Source organism: Xiphophorus hellerii, chromosome 8 (genome assembly GCF_003331165.1).
Source record: "Xiphophorus hellerii strain 12219 chromosome 8, Xiphophorus_hellerii-4.1, whole genome shotgun sequence".
In the NCBI taxonomy this organism is placed as follows: domain Eukaryota; kingdom Metazoa; phylum Chordata; class Actinopteri; order Cyprinodontiformes; family Poeciliidae; genus Xiphophorus; species Xiphophorus hellerii.
This window is the reverse complement of record NC_045679.1, coordinates 29322863-29343041: the sequence shown is the minus strand read 5'-3', so window position 1 is coordinate 29343041 and position 20179 is coordinate 29322863. Positions and strand designations below refer to the sequence as shown.

General features: G+C 39.2%; 1 protein-coding gene across 1 annotated transcript; it reads right to left on the bottom strand.

The window, feature by feature from the left end:
• Nucleotides 1-1904: 1904 nt before the first annotated feature.
• Nucleotides 1905-14330, bottom strand: prrc1 (proline-rich coiled-coil 1). Its single transcript, XM_032569031.1, has 6 exons — nucleotides 13327-14330; nucleotides 11061-11163; nucleotides 10801-10964; nucleotides 8988-9091; nucleotides 8186-8288; nucleotides 1905-3105 (listed from the first exon to the last, which is right to left on the bottom strand). The coding sequence occupies exons 2-6, from the start codon at nucleotides 11098-11100 to the stop codon at nucleotides 2896-2898; spliced, it is 621 nt and encodes a 206-aa protein (XP_032424922.1). The 5' UTR covers nucleotides 11101-11163; nucleotides 13327-14330; the 3' UTR covers nucleotides 1905-2895.
• Nucleotides 14331-20179: the final 5849 nt, after the last annotated feature.

The window sequence follows — 20179 nt, the reverse complement described above, 5'->3', positions numbered from 1 at the left end:
ACAAAATTAGTTGTTCCAAAATAGCACACTTTAAGTTAACTAATCCTAAGTGAATTTGAAGTGTCCTCATGATTAGTCTGACTTAAAGTATGATTAAGTATACTAAAATTTAACTCACCCAGTTTATTTTTCACCAGGAAAAATAGCTAAAATATGTTATTTGGCTTTTATAACTTTGGCAAAAAAGAAGCAAATGTTACCAAAATCACATGATTTGTTGTTGATTACGAGAGGAATAAGCACAGCCAAGGATGTTAGGTTAATTTGTTCCCATGTTATAGAGGGGGAACGGATTATTTCAAGCAGCTAAAATATATGGTTCCCCCCTCATAACTTTGGCAAATAATGAGCAAATGTTTTCAAACTTACAGTATTTGTTGTTGATGAAGAGATGAATAAGCACAGTTAAAGACTTGCTGGTAAATTAGTATGTTCCTATGAAATGGAGAGGGAACAGATTATTTCAGGCAGCTGAAATACAAGTGGCTGGGGAGAGGGAAGTCTGGGCCTCCCTTCTTAAGTTGCTACCACTGCGACCCGACAGCGGATAAAGCGGAAGAAAATTGATGGATGGAGTAAGCATTTACTCCATCCATCCAACCATATGGATTTATCCTAAACCCTCAGGATTTATTGTTGATGAGAGGAATAAGCACAGTTAAATCAATTTGTTCCTATGAAATGTAGTGGGAACAGATTATTTCAGGGAGCTGAAATATCCCCCCTCCTAACCTTAACTTTGGCAAATAAAGAGCAAATGTTTCCAAATTCTCAATGATTGTTATGTACGATAGTACGTTTGAGGCACCAAAAATTAGCAACTATTAATTTCTTTTATCCAGTAATCTGTCATATACTTAACATTAGAACAGGATTTTCCAGAAAGCCTACACTCTCATCTTTTCAGGAAGTTTAATCTTTGTGCCCTGCTATAAGCCAGCTTCCCTATTTTTTTCATGTTAGCAATGAAAAAATATAAATACACACAATATGTCTGAAAACTGTTTGGTGACTGACTTTTTCTTGTCAGGCTTAAGTGATAAAAATAGGAGAAAGACCGATTATCTTGGCCATTAAAAAAACAACACAAAACAGTATTTATTTATTTTACAATTTTGTTATTGTTTCTTTTTAAGCAGCAGCTGTCGATTAATCTGAGTGTTACAACCTTGACATGATTATATGAGTTGTTTTACCGAGAAATCGATCAGAAGCGCCGTGAAAATGAACGGATCCGCCTCTCTGGCTGCAGTTCGCGCTCCCGACATGGGGGGCCGGATTTTCACAGAACAGAATTTTGCACAAGACCGGCTCTAGTAGCTGAAGTCGACACATCACTAATGTTTTGCTTAAACCGTTAGCAAACAAGTACATTTAATCTACATATATCCTGGACAGACACATTGAGGAAATCCCCCCACATATACAGTAGTTGTTCTTATTGTGCCAATAAAACAGAGAAACATTCAGACCCACTATAATAAAAATCCCTTATAACAAAAAGTGTTATAAAGAAAAAAAAGCTGAGACAAGGAAGGCTTATTTCTTCCATTTCCGTATTCTTGTCTTGCAAAAGTGTTGCTGCCAGATCTTCCTCTCATCTTGCTTTCTACTCTGTTATTTGGTCTTTCTGTGTTCTTCCCCTCTGATTCTGATCAATTCCCCCGAAGGTGTTGGCAGAGGGAAAATTCAAAAGCAACTCTTTAAGTAACTGTTAGTACCACACCCAAGTATCTACATGTTAACTGTTATTGTCACAATAATTTCTACAAAAAAATGGATTTGGGTCACTTCAGGCTGCAGTGTGAACATGGCCAAAATGAGCAAATGAAGTATTAGGGTCTTCTAAAGAAACAAACAAAACAACAAACCTTGTCCTAATGGTCAATTATTTGTACACAATCCTCAACCATTAATTTTTAATGCTGGAGAGGAATATGCTAATGTACATTAATACAATGCATACATGAGTCAAATTTTTAAAATATACTTTGTTTTCAACAACTCTTCAAATCTGCACATTAAGATAAAGAAGGATTTAAAAACAGTTGTAAGGCTTTTGGTTTATCTTTTTAAATAAACATTCTGCTGGAAAGAGATAAAATAAAAAATTAAGGAATGCAAGTGATGTCTTTGGCACCAAGAATTTTGAATGGCCTATCTCATGACTTAGGTAGGGCCTTGGTAAGTTTCATCAGCCTGGACTTTGCATGATGACAAAAAAAATATATATATTGTTGCATCAAAGTTGAACAGAGTAGATAATTCCTGGCCTTATACTACACTTAAGAACCATGGTGTAGTATAAGTATACCAGAAGCCCCAGAATCAACTTTCCAATTTTAACTTCTGCATGTATTTTTGTGCTCATACATTTACCAAATCACAGCATATTACAATGTATGAATTTCAATGTTGCAATGCTTAGAGAATAATTTGATAAGACTGTGCATCTGTTAAATCTACATTGCAGAAAAACAAAAAAAGAAATCCTGCAGCCTGCAGAAAAAAAGCAGATTTATTTTCCATTCAACAACTTTATGAAAACCACTGTAGGAGAAATTCAACTTTGTATTTACATTTGAAAATTGTTTTGTAAGGGGCTATGCCTTGAAAATACAAGACAGACCCAGCATTGCACTCTGCAATACTTTCTGTGCTACCACAGGAAAGTCGGCCAATGACATGCATTAATGAGTAAAGAAATTAATACACTGTCAGAATATAGTGGGAACCTTTTCATAACACAATACAGAAAAACAAGACTTTGTTGAAATCTTGCAGGCATTTAAAAACACACTTAGAAAACTCAGTGGGCACAAATGGATACATCTAATCCAAAAGTAGCTTTCATGGCCGTTTCTGTGTCCCTATGGAATCTGTTACCAGTCAGCCTCACTCAGTCCAGGGAAGCAGCTGCTGTTTGTAAAGTCCAGCAAGAACTTTGGCTGCACATTGGATTATATGATGTTGGCTTAATCCTGTTACAGACTTGTGCCAATCTGTTCTGCTGATGTTCGGCAGACTGCGCTCCAAAATCTCTCCCACTGTAACGACCAGGCCGGACCAACGCAGGCTGTAGTCAGGCGGTGTAAGGGAATGAGCCTGTAGAGGATCACAAACCAATGAGATCCATGTAAGTGACTTTCCGTTAAGTACTTTAGAAGTTTACATTCAAACATACATCATATTTTAGCCCCAGACAAAGATTTGGTCAGTCCATTATGGTCAATAACAAACAAGCAAGATTTCTGACTCTCTCAGACCTGTAACTTCCCTTTAAGAGGCTCCTCCGTCCTCCACTCATTACCTGTATTAATGACACCTGTTTGAACTTATCAGTATAAAAGACACCTGTCCACAACCTCAGTCACACTCCAAACTCCGCTATAGTGAAGACCTGTGCAATCACACCAGAAACAAAATTGTAGACCTGCACCAAGCTGGGAAAACAGAATCTATAAAATTGTAGATTGTGTGAAGTAGCTTGGTGTGAAGAAATCAACTGTGGGAACAACAATTAGAAAAGGGAAGACATACAAGACCACTGATAATTTCCCTTGATCAGGTGCTCCACACAAGAGCACCTGATCTTGTGGTGCTCATAAGATCATAAGAACGATGAGCAAAAATCCCAAAACCACATGGGGGGACCTGCAGAAGGTAATTCACTAGGCAGTGAATTATTAAAGGCAGTAGCCTTTTATTTGTTATGTTAGTCTCAACTAACATAACAAATAAAAGGCTACTGTACACACTACGCCGTCAGGGACTCAGATCCTGCAGTGCCAGACATGTTCCCCTGCTTAAGTCAGTATAGAGCATTTTGGTGTTCCAACAGAGTATTGGGAGAATGTCATATGGTCAGATGAAACCAAAGGAGAACTGTTTGGTACAAACACAACTCGTCATGTCTGAAGGAGAATGAATGCCGAGTTGCATCAAAAGAACCTACTGTGAAACATGAGGGTGAAAACATCATGGTTTGGGCCAGTTTATCTGCAAAGGGACCAGGACGACTGATCCATGTATATGAAAGAATGAATGGGGCCATGTATCGTGAGATTTTGAGTGAAAACTTCCTTCCATCAGCCGATGTAAGGAAGATCTTCATTCCTTCCATCAGCATTGAAGATCTTCAAGCACATCTTCAATGCACTTGAAGATGAAACGTGACCAGGTCTTTCAGCATGAAAAAGATCCCAAGCATACCACCAGGCGTGGCTTTGTAAGAAGCATTTCAAGGTAGGGCTAAAACATCATTGTAATAGAGGAGATCTGCATAAAGGGCTAAAATACCAGTAACAGTGTGTGCCAACCTTGTAAAGATTTATAGAGAACGTTTGACCTCTGTCATTTCCACCAAAGGATATATAACAAAGTACTGAGATGAACTTTTGTTATTCACTAAATACTTATTTTCCACCATAATTTGCAAATAAATTATTGTCATAAGAGAGGAGAAGTAGGACACAAAATTCAAAACATTATGGCTGTCATTGACCAGATTTGCTTACAATTACTTTCATACCAAAGTTACTGGTATTTTTCCATGTTCTAAATGTTAATGACTTGTTAATGCAGCATTTTTTTGTGTTTTGCAGAACGATTCTATCACAACATAACATCTTGCAGCTGCCATGGACTGGCTTTATATCTCAATAAAGATCCTGAAAAGCTATTGAATGAATATGGAGTAAGTATCAATTGTTTTAAAAAGGATATTTTCATTCACAGTGCTAAATGAGCTGTGGTGTAAATGTTTGTATTTCTCTTGCCAAGATTCAATGCCTTTGTGATGGAGAGTTGTTGAGTTTTACCACCACATTCATTTTTATTGTACAAATCACAGAACATATACTATTACATATTACATAAACACTACTATTAATGAATAGATTTTCTAACAAATGTGTTAGAAAATCTTTTCTCCTTAAAGATGATGTAAAACTTTCATAAAAAATATTTTTCTACATTTGTTAAAACTGTCACCATGTTGTGTGTGTGGAAATAATATTATGAAATTATTTTTGTTGAACATTACATTAATGTATAATCGTGAATTTACCTAAATGAGTTACAAGGAGACTACAAATGGGGCCTTGCTTTGAGTCTGGCCTTTGATAGCCTTTAACATGGATTTGCATAAGGAAGTGATTAATGGCAGCCTGTAGGAAAATTGCAGCATAAAGAAGACCAGAACACAGGAACAAAAATGAGATGAATCAAACGTAGTTAAAATTATAACTTTGTTCCAGGACAGAATCTGTTGCTACAGATCAAAGATGTTTGCTTCAAAGTAGGCATCTTTGCTCTGTAACCTCAATAAAACTTTTTATGACTACTGGCCTTAGTCAAAAGGGTGACAGGATGGGGGCGGGCTGCAGAGTGGAGCAAGACAGACACTGGAGGGTTATATAGTAGGAGACAAAAACAAAGAACCTCAGATCTCACAGGGATTGCCTTTGGGTAACTCTGTATAAACATTTGATGCTTAAGTGATATATCAAGTGATATACCAAGATACATCTTGTACTTTTAATAAACTTTGGTTGATTTTAACTCTTTGACCCTTTTGGAATCTCCTGCTTCAAAGAACCTTAGCTGGAGACGTGAAAGTTTTCCAACATATGACAGTATAGCATGAGACTGAATCTGTGAAAAGATGGAGCTCTTCCACCACCTCCACCTTTACAGTAGAGTCAGTTATCATGAAGAATATAAAAATGGTGCAAGTTTAATATGACAGAGGTTTATGTAATTATCTTGTCTCTTTTTGTCTGTTCTTAGAGTGGGAACCCTGATGAAATCCAGTCCAGGTGACAAAATTTCTGATGAGCTGTCCTGGTTTTGATGAGATGAGGCTTTTGAAGAAGAGTCTAGTTTCCCATTACACGCTGAAGAAGTGTGGGGGGTGTGGATTCGTCCTGACCTGGATGAGATGAGGCCTCCGATCTAGTAGCTGCAACAGCAGCAGTAAGTTTGCAGAGAATAGCTTTATCCCATGTTTATTAAGATGGTGTCCATCAGGTCCAAAAAGGTGGAAACGTTCAGAGAAGATCAGTCAATGATCAATGAAGGTCACTGTGCTGGCAGCACATGCTTTTATCAGCCATTTGTTTATAGAAAGCAGTCGAGAGTATTTCAAGTCACCCCATCCTATTGCTGGGACAGGGCCACTAAGAAAAATCTTCTTTTAGTTTTCCAGTAGTGTTCCAAAGAATTGCAAAGTCTTTTGTCAGAATCTCCGATTGTTTTGCTAGATCATTAGCTCCCCCATGCACAACTAGAGTTTCAATATTCGGCTGATCAGTGGTTAGAGAGAGTATCCATCCATCCATCCATCCATTTTCTTCCTCTTTATCTGGGGTCAGATTGTGAATGTGAAGCCGAAGCGCTTCACATTCGGCTGCGAACCGCTCCAGCGAGAACTGCAGATCATGACCTCATGAAGCCAATAGGAAAACATCATCTGCACAAAGCAGATATGCGATGTTAAGGCTACCAAAACGGATCCCCTCAACACCTTGACTGCGCCTAGAAATTCTGTCCATGAAAGTAATGAACAGAATCGGTGACAAAGGGTAGCCCAGGCGGAGTCCAACTCTCACTGGAAACGAGCCCGACTTACTGCAATGCAGACCAGACTCTGACACTGGTCATACAGGGACAGCCAGTATCAAAGGGCCCGGTACCCCATACTCCCGGAGAACCCCCCACAGGGCTTCCCGAGAGACACGGTTGAACGCCTTCTCCAAGTCCACAAAACACATGTAGACCAGTTGAGCGAACTCCCAAGCACCCTCCAGGACCCTGCTGAGGGTGTAGAGCTGGTCCAGTGTTCCACGACCAGGACGAAAACCACACTGCTCTTCCTGAATCTGAGGTTCGACTATCCGACGGACCCTCCTCTCCAGGATCTCTGAATAGACCTTGCCAGGGAGGCTTAAGAGTGTGACTCCCCCATAATTGGAGCACACCCGCCGGTACCCCTTTTTGAACAGGGGGACCACCACCCCAGTCTGCCAATCCAGGGGAACTGCCCCCGATGTCCATGCAATATTGCAGAGTCGCGTCAGCCAACACAACCCTACAACATCCAGAGCCTTAAGGAACTCCGGGTGGATCTCATCCACCCCCGGGGCCTTGCCACCGAGGAGCTTTTTAATCACCTCGGTGACTTCGTCCCCAGAGATTGGAGAGCCCAACCCAGAGTCCCCAGGCTCAGCTTCCTCAATGGAAGGCATGTTGGTGGGATTGAGGAGGTCTTCGAAGTATTCTGACCACCGGCCCACAATGTCCCGAGTTGAGGTCAGCAGCACAACATCCCCACTGTAAACAGTGTTGGTGCTGTACTGCTTTCCCCCTCCTGAGAGGGGTGGACCAGAATCACCTCGAAACTGTATGGAAGTCTTTCTCCATGGCCTCTCCAAACTCCTCCCACGCCCGAGTTTTTGCCTCAGCAACCACCCGAGGTGCATGCCGCTGCGCCCGCCGGTACCCATCAGCTGCTTCTGGAGTCCCATGGGCCAAAAAGGCCCGATAGGACTCCTTCTTCAGCCTGACAGCATCCCTCACCGTAGGTGTCCACCAACTAGTTCGAGGGTTGCCGCTGCGACAGGCACTGACAACCTTGTGGCCACAGCTCAGATAAACCGCCTCGACAATGAAGGCACGGAACATGGTCCACTCAGACTCAATGTCCGAATAGAGAGAGTATTTCATCTCCGACAATAAGTACTTTTGGCATATTTGTGATTTTCTTGGTGTTCGCTTTGGGGGGTGAATGTGCTTTGTAATTGTGTCTGATGTCTGAAGGTGAGGTTTCCCTCACGGGTTCTTGTTGAAGTGCAGCAAATCTGTTTTTCAGTGAGATTCCCACAGAGTCGGAGTGTGTTATTACTTGGGTTGGTCGTTTTGTCCTGCGAAACAGAGCCGGGGGAATAGTTTCTCCTTGTTTGTTTTCCTTCGGTGCAGCAGATGATGAAATCGGATGTAGGAACATTCCAGGATGGGCTGCATGGTGCAGGGCATGCAGCGTCTTCGATGTAGGAAGAGTGGTTTCATTCCTACAAAGATTGTTTAATGCACAGATTCCTGTCCATAATATTTAGAGAATGGATTTTTCTCTATTTTCCTATTAACCTTGAACTCTGAATGTGCACAATATAGTTTGCATTTATACCTGCTGAATGTGATCCAGTGTCAGAGGAGTTGCTTGTGTGAAGACCTCCACACAGATGCCATGACCAGGGTCTTCCAAGATTAAACAGCCAATGTCAAACCACCTAAATGCAAAACACAATATTTAGTATCACATTGCAACTCTTACATCTTTTGATTCTGGAGGGCAACAGCAACAGTTTATCACAAAAATCACTGGGATTGCAATATGGCATAAAATTCAAATCGCAATATATATTGTGACCGGTGATGATATAACATGATATAACATGATATATCATGACATAACATGATATAACTTGTATAAAACGTACAATAGAAATGAAAAAAAAATCACATACTAATTGAGTGAAACATCTGTACGTGTTAAAACATGTCTAACAAATGTTATTTGTACATAATGTTTTTTTAAGTTCAGCTTATTTTTAATGATGACTATGTGGTTTCTCTATATAGCAACACAATAACTAATGTAATGGATGTCTGCATCGAATCCTGCCTTTTCTTCCCAGTGTTGTGACTGGGACTTTTAGTTAGTTGCATTGCTGGTATTCAGCTATCTACATGCAGTCATTTTAACGTGGTAAAACAAATTGCTTGTACTTCTTCGGTCTTACGAGACGGGGTCATTAGACCCTGCAAGTCTTTTTACTCTGTGCACATACAGTGGGGTCGAACTGAGCCCACGAGCTCAGTGCGATGTGAATGGAAGTCAATACAAAGCCCTAATATGGGTTAAAAATACAAATGCATGTGTGAGGGTAGCTGAGTGCTTGCGTGTGTTTTGGAAGTTTTCTTCATACTTCTCTGGAAAAAGTTCAGCTATGAAGTTTTCCAAAGCGACTACAGGCTGCTTCTCATGAATCACACCAGCTCGACGCAAGCCATCAATGCGTTCTTGGGCCCCCTGTAGACATATACACATGCTTACCTTTTAAGAAATAATTTCACACAAGTGTGTGCATACTCTCCTGTTGTGATAAAATGCTGTAGTGTTTTTTTTATTGCCTGATAAAAAATATGAAGCAGAAATTTCATTGCTTACAAATGCTTTTTCTAACATCTGTGGAGCTGTTATTAAATTCAAAACAATATCCAAAAATAAACTATCTTTGAAATTAAATTTTGTGTTACCATACTATTTTCTAAGGTTAAATATAGTAACTGAGTTATTAGCTATCTTCTGTCCTAATTTTGATCTTTAACGAGAAAGAAAAAAAACACTAGGTATATCCCTATCTGATCCTAAGTGTCACTTAAGGCATGACTGACTGGTCGGATTGGAGTAGTCTAAATAAAAAGACCAAAAACAGAGAGAGAATTTCTGTCAAGTGATTGACAGAAATTCAACATCAAGAGTGGAAAACCAGTAATGTCGAACCAAACAGAAATTGTGGTGGTTTACAAACTGTGGCAAAATAGTCAATATGGATAGTTTTGAATTTTTTTTTGAGTTTTCTGTGGACTAGTTCTGGTGTGAGGATGTCATCTGGTGGTGGAAAAAAGTACTATAGACACAATTGGATTTCAAAAAGACATGTTGCTTCATACAAAAGTATAATGTATTTTGTTGGGTGTATCGAACTTTAAAAATACAAAAAGGATTAATGAGATGAATACAGAAGGAAATACTGACAGTGAGGCTTGCAGAATACAAGAAATTGGCCAAAAACAAAAAAACAAATCTCTTTTCAGCAAAGCTGATCTATTAGTGTGGTCTGTAACTGTACTTTTCCCGTTGGGTGACTGGAATTTATATTGAGCGGATAAGAAAAGCATGAGGAGGGCCTAAAAAATGTAAGAAACTGCCATCTATAATGGCGTAATAAATGTCAGAAGCAGGGAAAGTATGGTGTGTCGTTTGGTCACTGAAAGCTATCAGATGTAACTGAACACTGTTCCATGCCATACAATGACCAGAATAGACCACCATAAATTTCCAAGTTCCACAAAGTAGTCTTGCAACAGCATAAAAAGAATAATTTTGAATTGATTTTTACTTTATTTTACAATGTTCTAAGCCATAAACCTTTTAACTTTTAGAAGTATTTTTTAAAAAAAGCCCATCTAGGGACAAGTGCTGCGAATTAGCTGTTGCTATTGCACTATGACGTAAACATGGGACTGCTGTTTTGTTCAGTTTGTCTATGTCGCTGTATGTCTGTCCCTACCAAATAAACCAATTAAATTAAAATTAAACCAGCAACCTTTTATACACATGCATGGGAAAAGTGGTGATATATGGCCCACATGGCTTTCCATTGAGCCCACCTAACTCGGCATGTGTGTGAGTGTCGGTGACACAAAATAGAAACGTGTTTTTGTTGAGCTTTTCTCAACTCTGAGAGGTGTGGTTTTGATGGTGGGGTGGGGCGACCCCGCTTATATTGGCAGGGAAAAAGTTGGCCTAGACATCCGCTATCTGGGCTGGGTTAAAAATGCTTCAACCAATGATGAAGTCTCTACCTGCAGTACAGACAATTGGAACTTGGTGGTTTGCCCAGTGGCATGGCTTACAACTTTTCTTCTTTTGGAAAACTCAGCTTCTTCTAACAATGTTTATCAGAAATGTTTTTAAAAATGATAAATGTCAAGAAGAAGAATCAGTGAACTGACCTTAGCTCCAGCTGCATAACCCACTGGTTGAGGGGCAATGTTGGACTGACTTGGCTCTCCAGTGACCGTTGCAATCCCAAAAACCTCCTGGAAGGCCTCTCTTACAGCTTGCACGCTCATGTCCTTATCAGAAGCCACTACAATGTCAATGTCTCCACCTGACTCTGAGGGCAGCAACACAGAAGAATTAACGAAGACCTTCAAATGTTTGGTCACCTAACCAGGTGACCAAAGGACGAAATGTGAGAAGCTTAACCTACTGATGTATGGTGCCATGCCAGGGTCCAGAGTAGTGATCATGGACTCTACTGAGTGTTTGGTTTTATTTAGGACGTTCCTTACCACAGGATTACCTGCTACTCCCTAAAGAGACACACAGGGAACACATGGACAAGACAACCATAGTTAGCATTTAGCTTCAATACTGTAGTTTTACATAATTTTCTTTTGTATTTTACTGAATTACAGAGTGCTTGACCAAATTGTGTCAAATGGCAAAACAATAAATTGATTTATCTCACAGCACCTTACTGGTTCACTTCACACAGTATTTATAAATTCTGTGTGAGACCATTTGTATTATATTATAGTTATGAGACCTATACTCTGGACAGTGAGGATGACTTTGCAGCATTATGTAAAATTAACTTTTTTGAGCTTTAGATTATGTTATTAAAAACATGCATGAAGTGTTGCCTTGATTCTGTCATGCATGTTCAAAAAATCCTTTCATTTAAAACCAGGCCTGGTGGCATGGGCCTTGAGGGGTGAGCAATGCCTTGAGGGGCATTGCTTGAGGGGCATTGTGATGCCTTGAGGGGCATTGTGAGCAATGCCTTGAGGGGCATTGCTGACAGAGTCAGTTGTGCACCCACCCCCAACCCTCCCCAACTGGAAGCTTTTTTCTCCCTTTCTACCAGGAGAGAGCAACTTTTTATCATTCCTATCTCGATTTGATACATTAGGGGCTGCCGCACTGCCCGTATCTGTGCCCTCTGTACCTCTTTTTCAGCCGCTACAGCTGTTTAATCCATTGTTAACATGTCATAACATGTTTTTTCAAGCCACCTTTAAAACACAACATGAGTGCCAAGATGCTCACACCAGTTTTACACCAGTGCAGCAGCAATGAAGACATGCTGCTGCTATGCAGGGACAAGTTTGCATAGCTCACCCCCAGCTAACCAAGTGAGCTGATTAATGCTATTGGATGCATGTAATGTTAGCTAAATGATGTTTAGCTAATGCCAATATGTCACATTAAGCTTATTAACAAGAATAGGCTACTAATTTTGTTGCCATCTGTGTTCAAAAGTGGGTAGTGCTGGTTACACTTACTTGAGTAATGTTTTAGAAAAAAAAGTTACTTAGAGCAGATTTATTGCACTGTATTTTTTTTCTTTTGAGTAATATTTCTACTCTCGAGTAGATTGATTTGGCACTTAAATAGATTTCTCTGAAAAAGATTTCAGAGACTGGAGACATTAGATTCTTAGATTTCTGCAACATATGACCTAATGTTTATGCAAATCTGAGCATAATTACTCAACATTTTATGTCACTGTTTACATCCTTATTATTTTGCAATAATAAACATGGTTATTTTATTTGAAAGGTTAAATAAAGGTTTGTTTGTGCATTTATATTAAAGTAAAAGCTTGTTTACTCTGCGCATTCTACTCCCCCTCCCCCCCAAAAAAATAAACCAGTGTACCCCCCTGCTAAACTCCTCTGGAGCCGGGGCTTTTTAAAACATCTGGGTGGACCGCCTTAGAGAAGCATCTCCTTTTCTGAGCTGCAGTTTCCAAGCTTTGGAGCTTCCACCTTATAGAGCACCACTCCTCCACCGAGCTCCGGCAGACTGCCGAGCAGCAATTAGCAAACAGCTGGTGGAACTGCGTATCTGCTGAGCTACGAGCTATAGAAGCTACTACTCAGTGCAACACCGGTGGAAATGTTGATAAAGGATTAATAGAGGAGCAATGTTGTGATGACTTCCTGAAGAGTTTCAGAAAGAGCAGGAGTTTTTAAACAGACAAAGCCAAATTTCAAGGCGTTAAAATAAGGAAGTAATATTTATTTTAGTTTTCTTGGACAATTTTTTACTGCTCAAATAACTTGTCAATGTGTATGTTTTATGTGTATGACAAAGTTGATACTGGTAATGTTTCTATTGGTAGTTTCAGGTCAAATTGTAAGGCATGGGGCATGCTGTGGTGGCGCAGGGGGTTAGCACGCCCCACGTTTGGAGGCCTTAGTCCTCGACGCGGACGTCGCGGGTTCGACTCCCGGTCCCGACGACCTTTGCTGCATGTCTTCCCCCCTCTCCTCACCCTCTTTCCTGTCTGCCTACTGTCGAAAAAATACGAGCCACTAGCGCCGCAAAAACTCTTCGGAGAAAAAAATAGAAAAATAAATAAATAAATTTAAAAAAATTGTACGGCATAAGATTTTAATTTCTGTTTCACATTCTCAAAAAGAAGTCTAAACGTAATTTAAAGCCACATGTGATTGCGGAGATGTTACCTTTAAAAAACCCCAGATCCCTTTTGGGGAAGTGGTGTCTTCAGACACTCTAGGGTCCTCATCCTCCTCTGGGAAAGTAATTGGAGATCCAGTATTTAGTCCTCCTGTCACTGCTGAATGCTTATATATGGTGTTAGAAACAACACCTAGACAAATAAAACAGCAGACATTCAATTAAGAAAGACAATTAGAAAAGTTAAAATCTACCTATGTAAGAGATATATTTATTTTTAATAAGTCTTTATTTAACAAGGTAAAAACCTATTGAGTTCAAGACCACAAGCATGTGTTGGCCAAGAGGCGGTAGTACACTTAGTGGACAAGCCAAAGGAACCATAACAAAAAAATAGAAATAGTGCAAAAAAGTGAGGGTGGTCATTACAGAAGCAATCTAAAATGTATAAAGAAGTTAAGATTTAAAACATAGGCTAACATGATGTTAGGATTTCCATTGTTGGTGGAAAGCACTGAATGAAGTTCTGACAGTTTCAGTTGAGATTGTAAGGCTTTTTAAGTATAGAGAGGGCAGAGAAGTGGAAAGTTTTCATCTTTTTGCTATTTTCACACGAGGAATACAACTGATACAACTGTCAGAGCGTCAGGCATAAAGGCTTTCGGTTCACTGACAGAAATTGCATAAATAAATAGGAACTAGGCCAATGAGAGCCTTGTTCAACAGAGCAACCCAGTACGCACCTTTCATTTAAGGAATGAATTTCATTTACATTTGCATCTCAAAAAGTGGAATATTGTGAAAAATGTTCTATTTTTATAAAGTTAAACTCAAATTACAGTATATAGTCATCACAGAGTGAACCATTTCAAGCATTTATTTTTGTAATAATGATGGCTTACAGAGTACAAAAAACCTTAAATTTAGTGTCATGGCTAAATTTTGAGTTTAGCCATGACATTTTAATGCATCATAATTAATTTTAAAAAAGTAACATCAGAGTAGTTTCAGAGGTTCTTGATGCACTAAAAATAAAAAATCCTAAACCCCAAGGCTCTGACTTGGGGTCCCTTCTCTTTTCTCTTCTCTTGGCACTAAATTCAAAGGCATAAGAACTTCTGCTCTTGACACCACTTTGTTAAAAATGTAAATTCTGTTGCGACACCTCCAGGCACTGCAACCATCTTCTGATGTCTATTTATTTCTCATTTTGTACTATTTATTTCTTTATCTTTGTATATTATATATATACACATAACCTGCATCTTAACTCGAGTCGAGCAAATCTCAATCTCGTTGTAATCTGTTGATGACAATGACAAATAAATCTTATCTTATCTTATCATCTGCATTCTTCCCCTTGGCAATATATTCTGTAAACTTGATGTTTATCTTCACTGTTATACTGATGACACCCAGCTCTAAATCACCACTAAACCTTTGTCTGCTCTTCCGCCTACCTCCCTCATGGATCTTAACAAGCTTCGCCCACAACCGATTCACATGACCGCAAGTCTCACAAACAAAGCCTCACGGTGCGTTGTTTCTATGTAAACATGACTTGATTAGTGCATCATTTCTACCTGATTTTCACAATATATCAGCTACTGCAATGGACAGAGGAACTAACAAGTTCATGTCATCATCTGGGAGGAGGTTACTGGTTTCTCAGTCAAGCTGGTTGCAAACCTGAGGCCAGCAGGTGTCAGTCAGTTATGGTAGATCTGAAATTTGGTTTGATGACCTCAATATGAGAAGCTACAGACTGATAGGAGGAACCAAAGAGCTCTGTAAAGGTAAAGGCAAATCTTCTGAAGTTGGGGTATAATTAATTTAATTTCACATAATTACCACGGTAGAAGCCATTTGTTTGTTAAAATTTTATGAAATATATTTGTTCTATTTGATGTTTGTTGTGAATGACGTATACTCACAAACAAACGAGGTAATTAGTCCAACGTTTAGAAACTACAACGGCTGTAATGCGCCACAGCAAAGGGAAACAAAGATAAAATAACCCGAACAGGTCATCAACTCAAAACCACTCGTACCTTTTTACTCTCTCTCGCTCTTTGTAGTTTAAGCACACCTGTTACCGTGGCAATCGCCTGTGCCCCGCAAGACGAGCAAAGATTACGTTAAAAACATAGCATTCAGTCCGTTACAATATCAAGTTTCCAGGCTCGATATTTATTTCTCGATTATTAATCAGCGCTTCCCTGAACACAGCGATGGTTGATTGACTAGCTGTACTTGGTGCTAGAGTGGCTAACACGAGTAACAGTTTAGTCCAAAGCCTTTTCTGCTAAAATAAAAACTTTAGTGTATGTCAGATACAGTACACATTGCATATTGATCTGTTTAGCTAATGTAAGACAGGCTTCAAGGTGTAGCATAATGGTAGTATCAGTACTGCCATTATGCTACACGGTACTGCCATGTACTTAGCTAACGGGAAGCATGTGTTTGTGAGACGGCCACGCACATGGTAGCCGCGCTACAACGTAGAATGGGCATCGGCCAATGAAAAGCGGCCCCTGTGGTAAGGTCCATAGCTTGTATCTCTGACATAAAACCTGGTTCACTCTAAACTCCGCACCAAAACTGAGATTCTCATCATTGGTACCAAATCCACTCCATCTGATAGTGATAGTTTTTCTTTCACTCTTGATAATTTTACCTCAGGTTAATAGTCTAGGTGTCATCCTTGACAGCACGCCATCCTTCAAATTCTACATTAATCACGTCACCAGGTCTGCCTACTTCCACCTACATAATATTAACTGCCTCAATCCTCTTTCTCCATTTACCTGTTGTCCCATCTGCCCAGTTCACTGCTATGGGTCATAGAGCATTCAGCTGCACTGCCCCTTGAATTCATAACCATCCCAACTTATAAATATTGATTCACTCCATTTCCAATTACAACTGAAAACATTTGCTTAAACAACTTTTTCTATCTGACCCCTTTTGCTCCATTAAATTAATTTAACTAGTTTACTGCTGTATCTTTTAATTGATTTGATGTATTTTGTGTGGTATTTGAGTGTCCGAAAAAGGTGTCAATATGTAAAATTTGTAGTAGAATGAACATGAGTGTTGTATGCAAACGCAACCCGTTTCATGTGTTCATCCCACTAACCACCTTGTGAATAAAGGTACTTGGCTAACTGTCCTTTTATTTATCCGTTAGCCCATTCCACCATTCTGACTGACATTACATGATATGGAGATGTCCTTGTTTTGTGTACTCCCATACTTGAACACAGACATTTACTAAGGTCTTTAGTCAAATCAATCAATCAATCAAATTTTATTTGTATAGCACATTTCAGCAGCAAGGCATTTCAAAGTGCTTTACATCGGCGGTTTTCAAAGTGTGAGGCGCGCCTCCCCTAGGCGCCAGAGCACTTTAGGGGAGGCGCGGTGCGAGGGAAAAAATAAACCGGAAAAGAAGCTATCTGCTTGCTGTCTTGCGCATAGCGTGCGTAATTGTTTTTTCCTTTGTATGCCTCCGCTCTTTCATACAGCACACTCTTTTAGCTCGAGATAAATTGTTTAGATGAGCCACAAAAAGAGCTCCACGATTTTGCAACTGTTTAGGTTTTTGATTTATTTTTTAATTTCAAGGAAATGTGCAACATTTACAGATGTGTTCCAAAGATCTGATCAAAATGTTTTTGTTAAGATGTAAAAACACTGTTGGTATCTCAAACATTAAACTCAGAATCTCAGATGTAACGTTTGTTTGAGAAAACGGTTGAAAAATGAGTTTGGGGTTGTTCTTATCATTAGAAAAATGAAAAACGGTCATATTTGCCATACAAATACAAATACGCCCTTAAAATAATTAAATGGGAGGAAATGTTTTAAAATGTTCATGTGTTAAATTTCATTCAGATAAAGTGTCATTTTAAAAGATGAGATGGTTCTAAAATAAAAGCAATTAGAAGGTGTTTTGTAGTGGCATTTGTTTGTGTGTGGGTTGATTATTGGGGGGGGAGCAGCAGGCATTGTGCTCCTTGGAGGGGGGCTCACACTTTCATACTTTGAAAACCCCTGCTTTACATCATTACAAACACAGAAACACAATGCAATATAGAATCAACAATCAAAACACAGCATTAAGTCAAGTTCCATCAATAAATTTGTAATTGATTACATTTCAAATACAATTCTAAACAGGTGGTTTTTTAGTCGAGATTTAAAAGAAGTCAGTGTTTCAGCTGTTTTACAGTTTTCTGGAAGCTTGTTCCAAATTTGTGGTGCATAGATGCTGAAAGCTGCTTCTCCTCGTTTGATTCTGGTTCTGGGGATGCAGAGCAGACCAGAACCGGAAGACCTGAGAGGTCTGGAAGGTTGATACAACAACAGCAGATCTTTAATGTATTGTGGTGCTAAGCAGTTCAGTGATTTATAAATTAACAACAGTATTTTAAAGTCTATTCTTTGAGCTACAGAGAGCCAGTGTAGGGACTTTAAAGCTGGTGTTATGTGCTCTATCTTCCTGGTTTTAGTGAGAATGCGAGTAGCAGCATTCTGGATCAGCTGCACCTGTTTGATTGATTTGTTGGACAGACCTGTGAAGACGCTGTTGCAATAATCAATGCGACTAAAGATAAATGCATGGATGAGTTTCTCTAGATCTGGCTGAGACATTAGTCGTTTAATCCTGGAAATGTTCTTCAGGTGATAGAAGGCCGACTTTGTAACTGTCTTTATGTGGCTCTGGAGGTTCAGGTCAGAGTCCATCACTACTCCCAGGTTTCGGCCTGATCGCTGGTTTTTAGTTGTAATAACTGAAGCTGTGCATTGACTCTAGATCTATAACTCTAGATCGTTCCTCTTTAGGTCCAAAAATAATAACTTCAGTTTTGTTTCTGTTCAGCTGGAGAAAGTTTTGGCACATCCACACATTTATCTGTTCTAAGCATCTGTTCAGTGTCACCTGGTGACATCATAATGTAGAGCTGTATGTCATCTGCATAGTTATGGTAGCTAATATTATTTCCTGTTATAACCTGAGCTAGTGGGAGCATATAAATATTGAATAAAAGGGGTCCTAGGATTGAACCTTGGGGTACCCCACATGTGACCTTTGACCTCTTTGATGAGAAATTTCCAATTGAAACAAAGAAATCCCTGTTCTTTATGTAGGATTCAAACCAGTTAAGCACTGGACCGGAGAGTCCGACCCAACTCTCCAGTCGATTCAGTAATATGTCATGGTCAACAGTGTCAAAAGCTGCACTGAGGTCCAACAGAACCAGCACTGTGGTTCTCCCACAGTCTGTATTTATACGGATGTCATTGAACACTTTTATGAGGCCAGTCTCTGTGCTGTGGTGAGCACGAAAACCAGACTGGAAGGAGTCAAAGAGGTTGGTTATAGTTAGGAAGCTAGTTAATTGTTTACACACAGCTTTTTCAATAACTTTGCTGATGAATGGAAGGTTGGAGATCGGCCTGTAATTCTGCATTAGTGGTTTGTCCAGATTGTTCTTTTTTATAAGTGGTTTGATTACTGCTGTTTTCAAAGCCTGGGGGAAAACACCTGATGAGAGCGATGAGTTTACTATTTGGATCAGATCATTAGCAACGACAGGCAGGATTTTCTTAAGGAAATGTGTGGGTAAAACATCCAGACAGCAGGAACTTGAGCTTAGTTGACTTATAAGTTCCTGTAGGGTTTTATAATTAAGTAGTTGAAATTGGGTCATTTTTCCTGTATTTGTTTTGTTTGGGCACCGCATTGGTACTGACTTTATAGTGGATGTACAGATTAATCCTCTGATTTTTTGAATTTGCTCTGAAAAGAAGCTTTTGCTTTTCAATCAAGAAAACATCATTACAGTCCTTGAATATTCAGATCAATGGAGACCCTATAGAGCAAGTATCACAAGAAAAATATTTATGAATAATTCTGGATGCTCAGTTAAATTTTAGGAGCCATATTGATAAAATCAGCAAAAGTGTTAGATCAAATATAAACTGTTTTAAAATTGTTAGAAATTGTTTAACTCTTCACTGTGCAGAGATGTTTTTTTAACTCAATGATCCTTTCACATTTTTCCTATGGAGCTACTGTCTGGTCTCAGACTAGTCAAACTATACTCAAACCATTAGCAAGACTCTATAATCGGGCTTTGAAAGTTTTATATCAAAAGCCAATCAGATTCCATCATTGTCACATTTTGGCTAAATTCGGCATTTTTGGCCTTTCTGATTTTATAAATTATAATCTTTTAAAATTGATTTTTAAGTGTTTAAATGGATATGCACCTAAATCATTAAGTGATTGCATAAATAGACTGCAGGGCAACAGCAGATCTACTAGAGCAGCTTCAAATGGAAATTGTAAGGTTCCCTTTCGAAGAACCACTTTTGCTCAAAGTGCTCTGTCCGTGAGAGGATCTGCAGTTTGGAACTCACTTCCTGTTGATTTAAAGTCTGTAACCAGTTTCAGTATGTTTAAGAAGCAAACAAAACTCTGGTTATGTCAAAAACAGAACTGTACCCACTTTCGATGTTTCATGTTTCACTGTTTGTTCGATTATTACTTTAACTTTTAGAGGTATTTTTTAAAAAAAAGCCCATCTAGGGACAAGTGCTGCGAATTAGCTGTTGCTATTGCACTATGATGTAAACATGGGACTGCTGTTTTGTTCAGTTTGTCTATGTCGCTGTATGTCTGTCCCTACCAAATAAACCAATTAAATTAAATTAAATTAAGCTGGAAAACTGGTTGCAGGCGGCAATACATTGGAATTCAGGCGGTAACGTCACAGGAGGGTTTGTGATTCTGTAAACTGTTGCAAATAAAGCTCGAGCATTGTTAATGTTTTTGTTTATGACATCTGCAAAGAAAGCCTCTCTTGCATGTTTTAGTGTTAAATGATA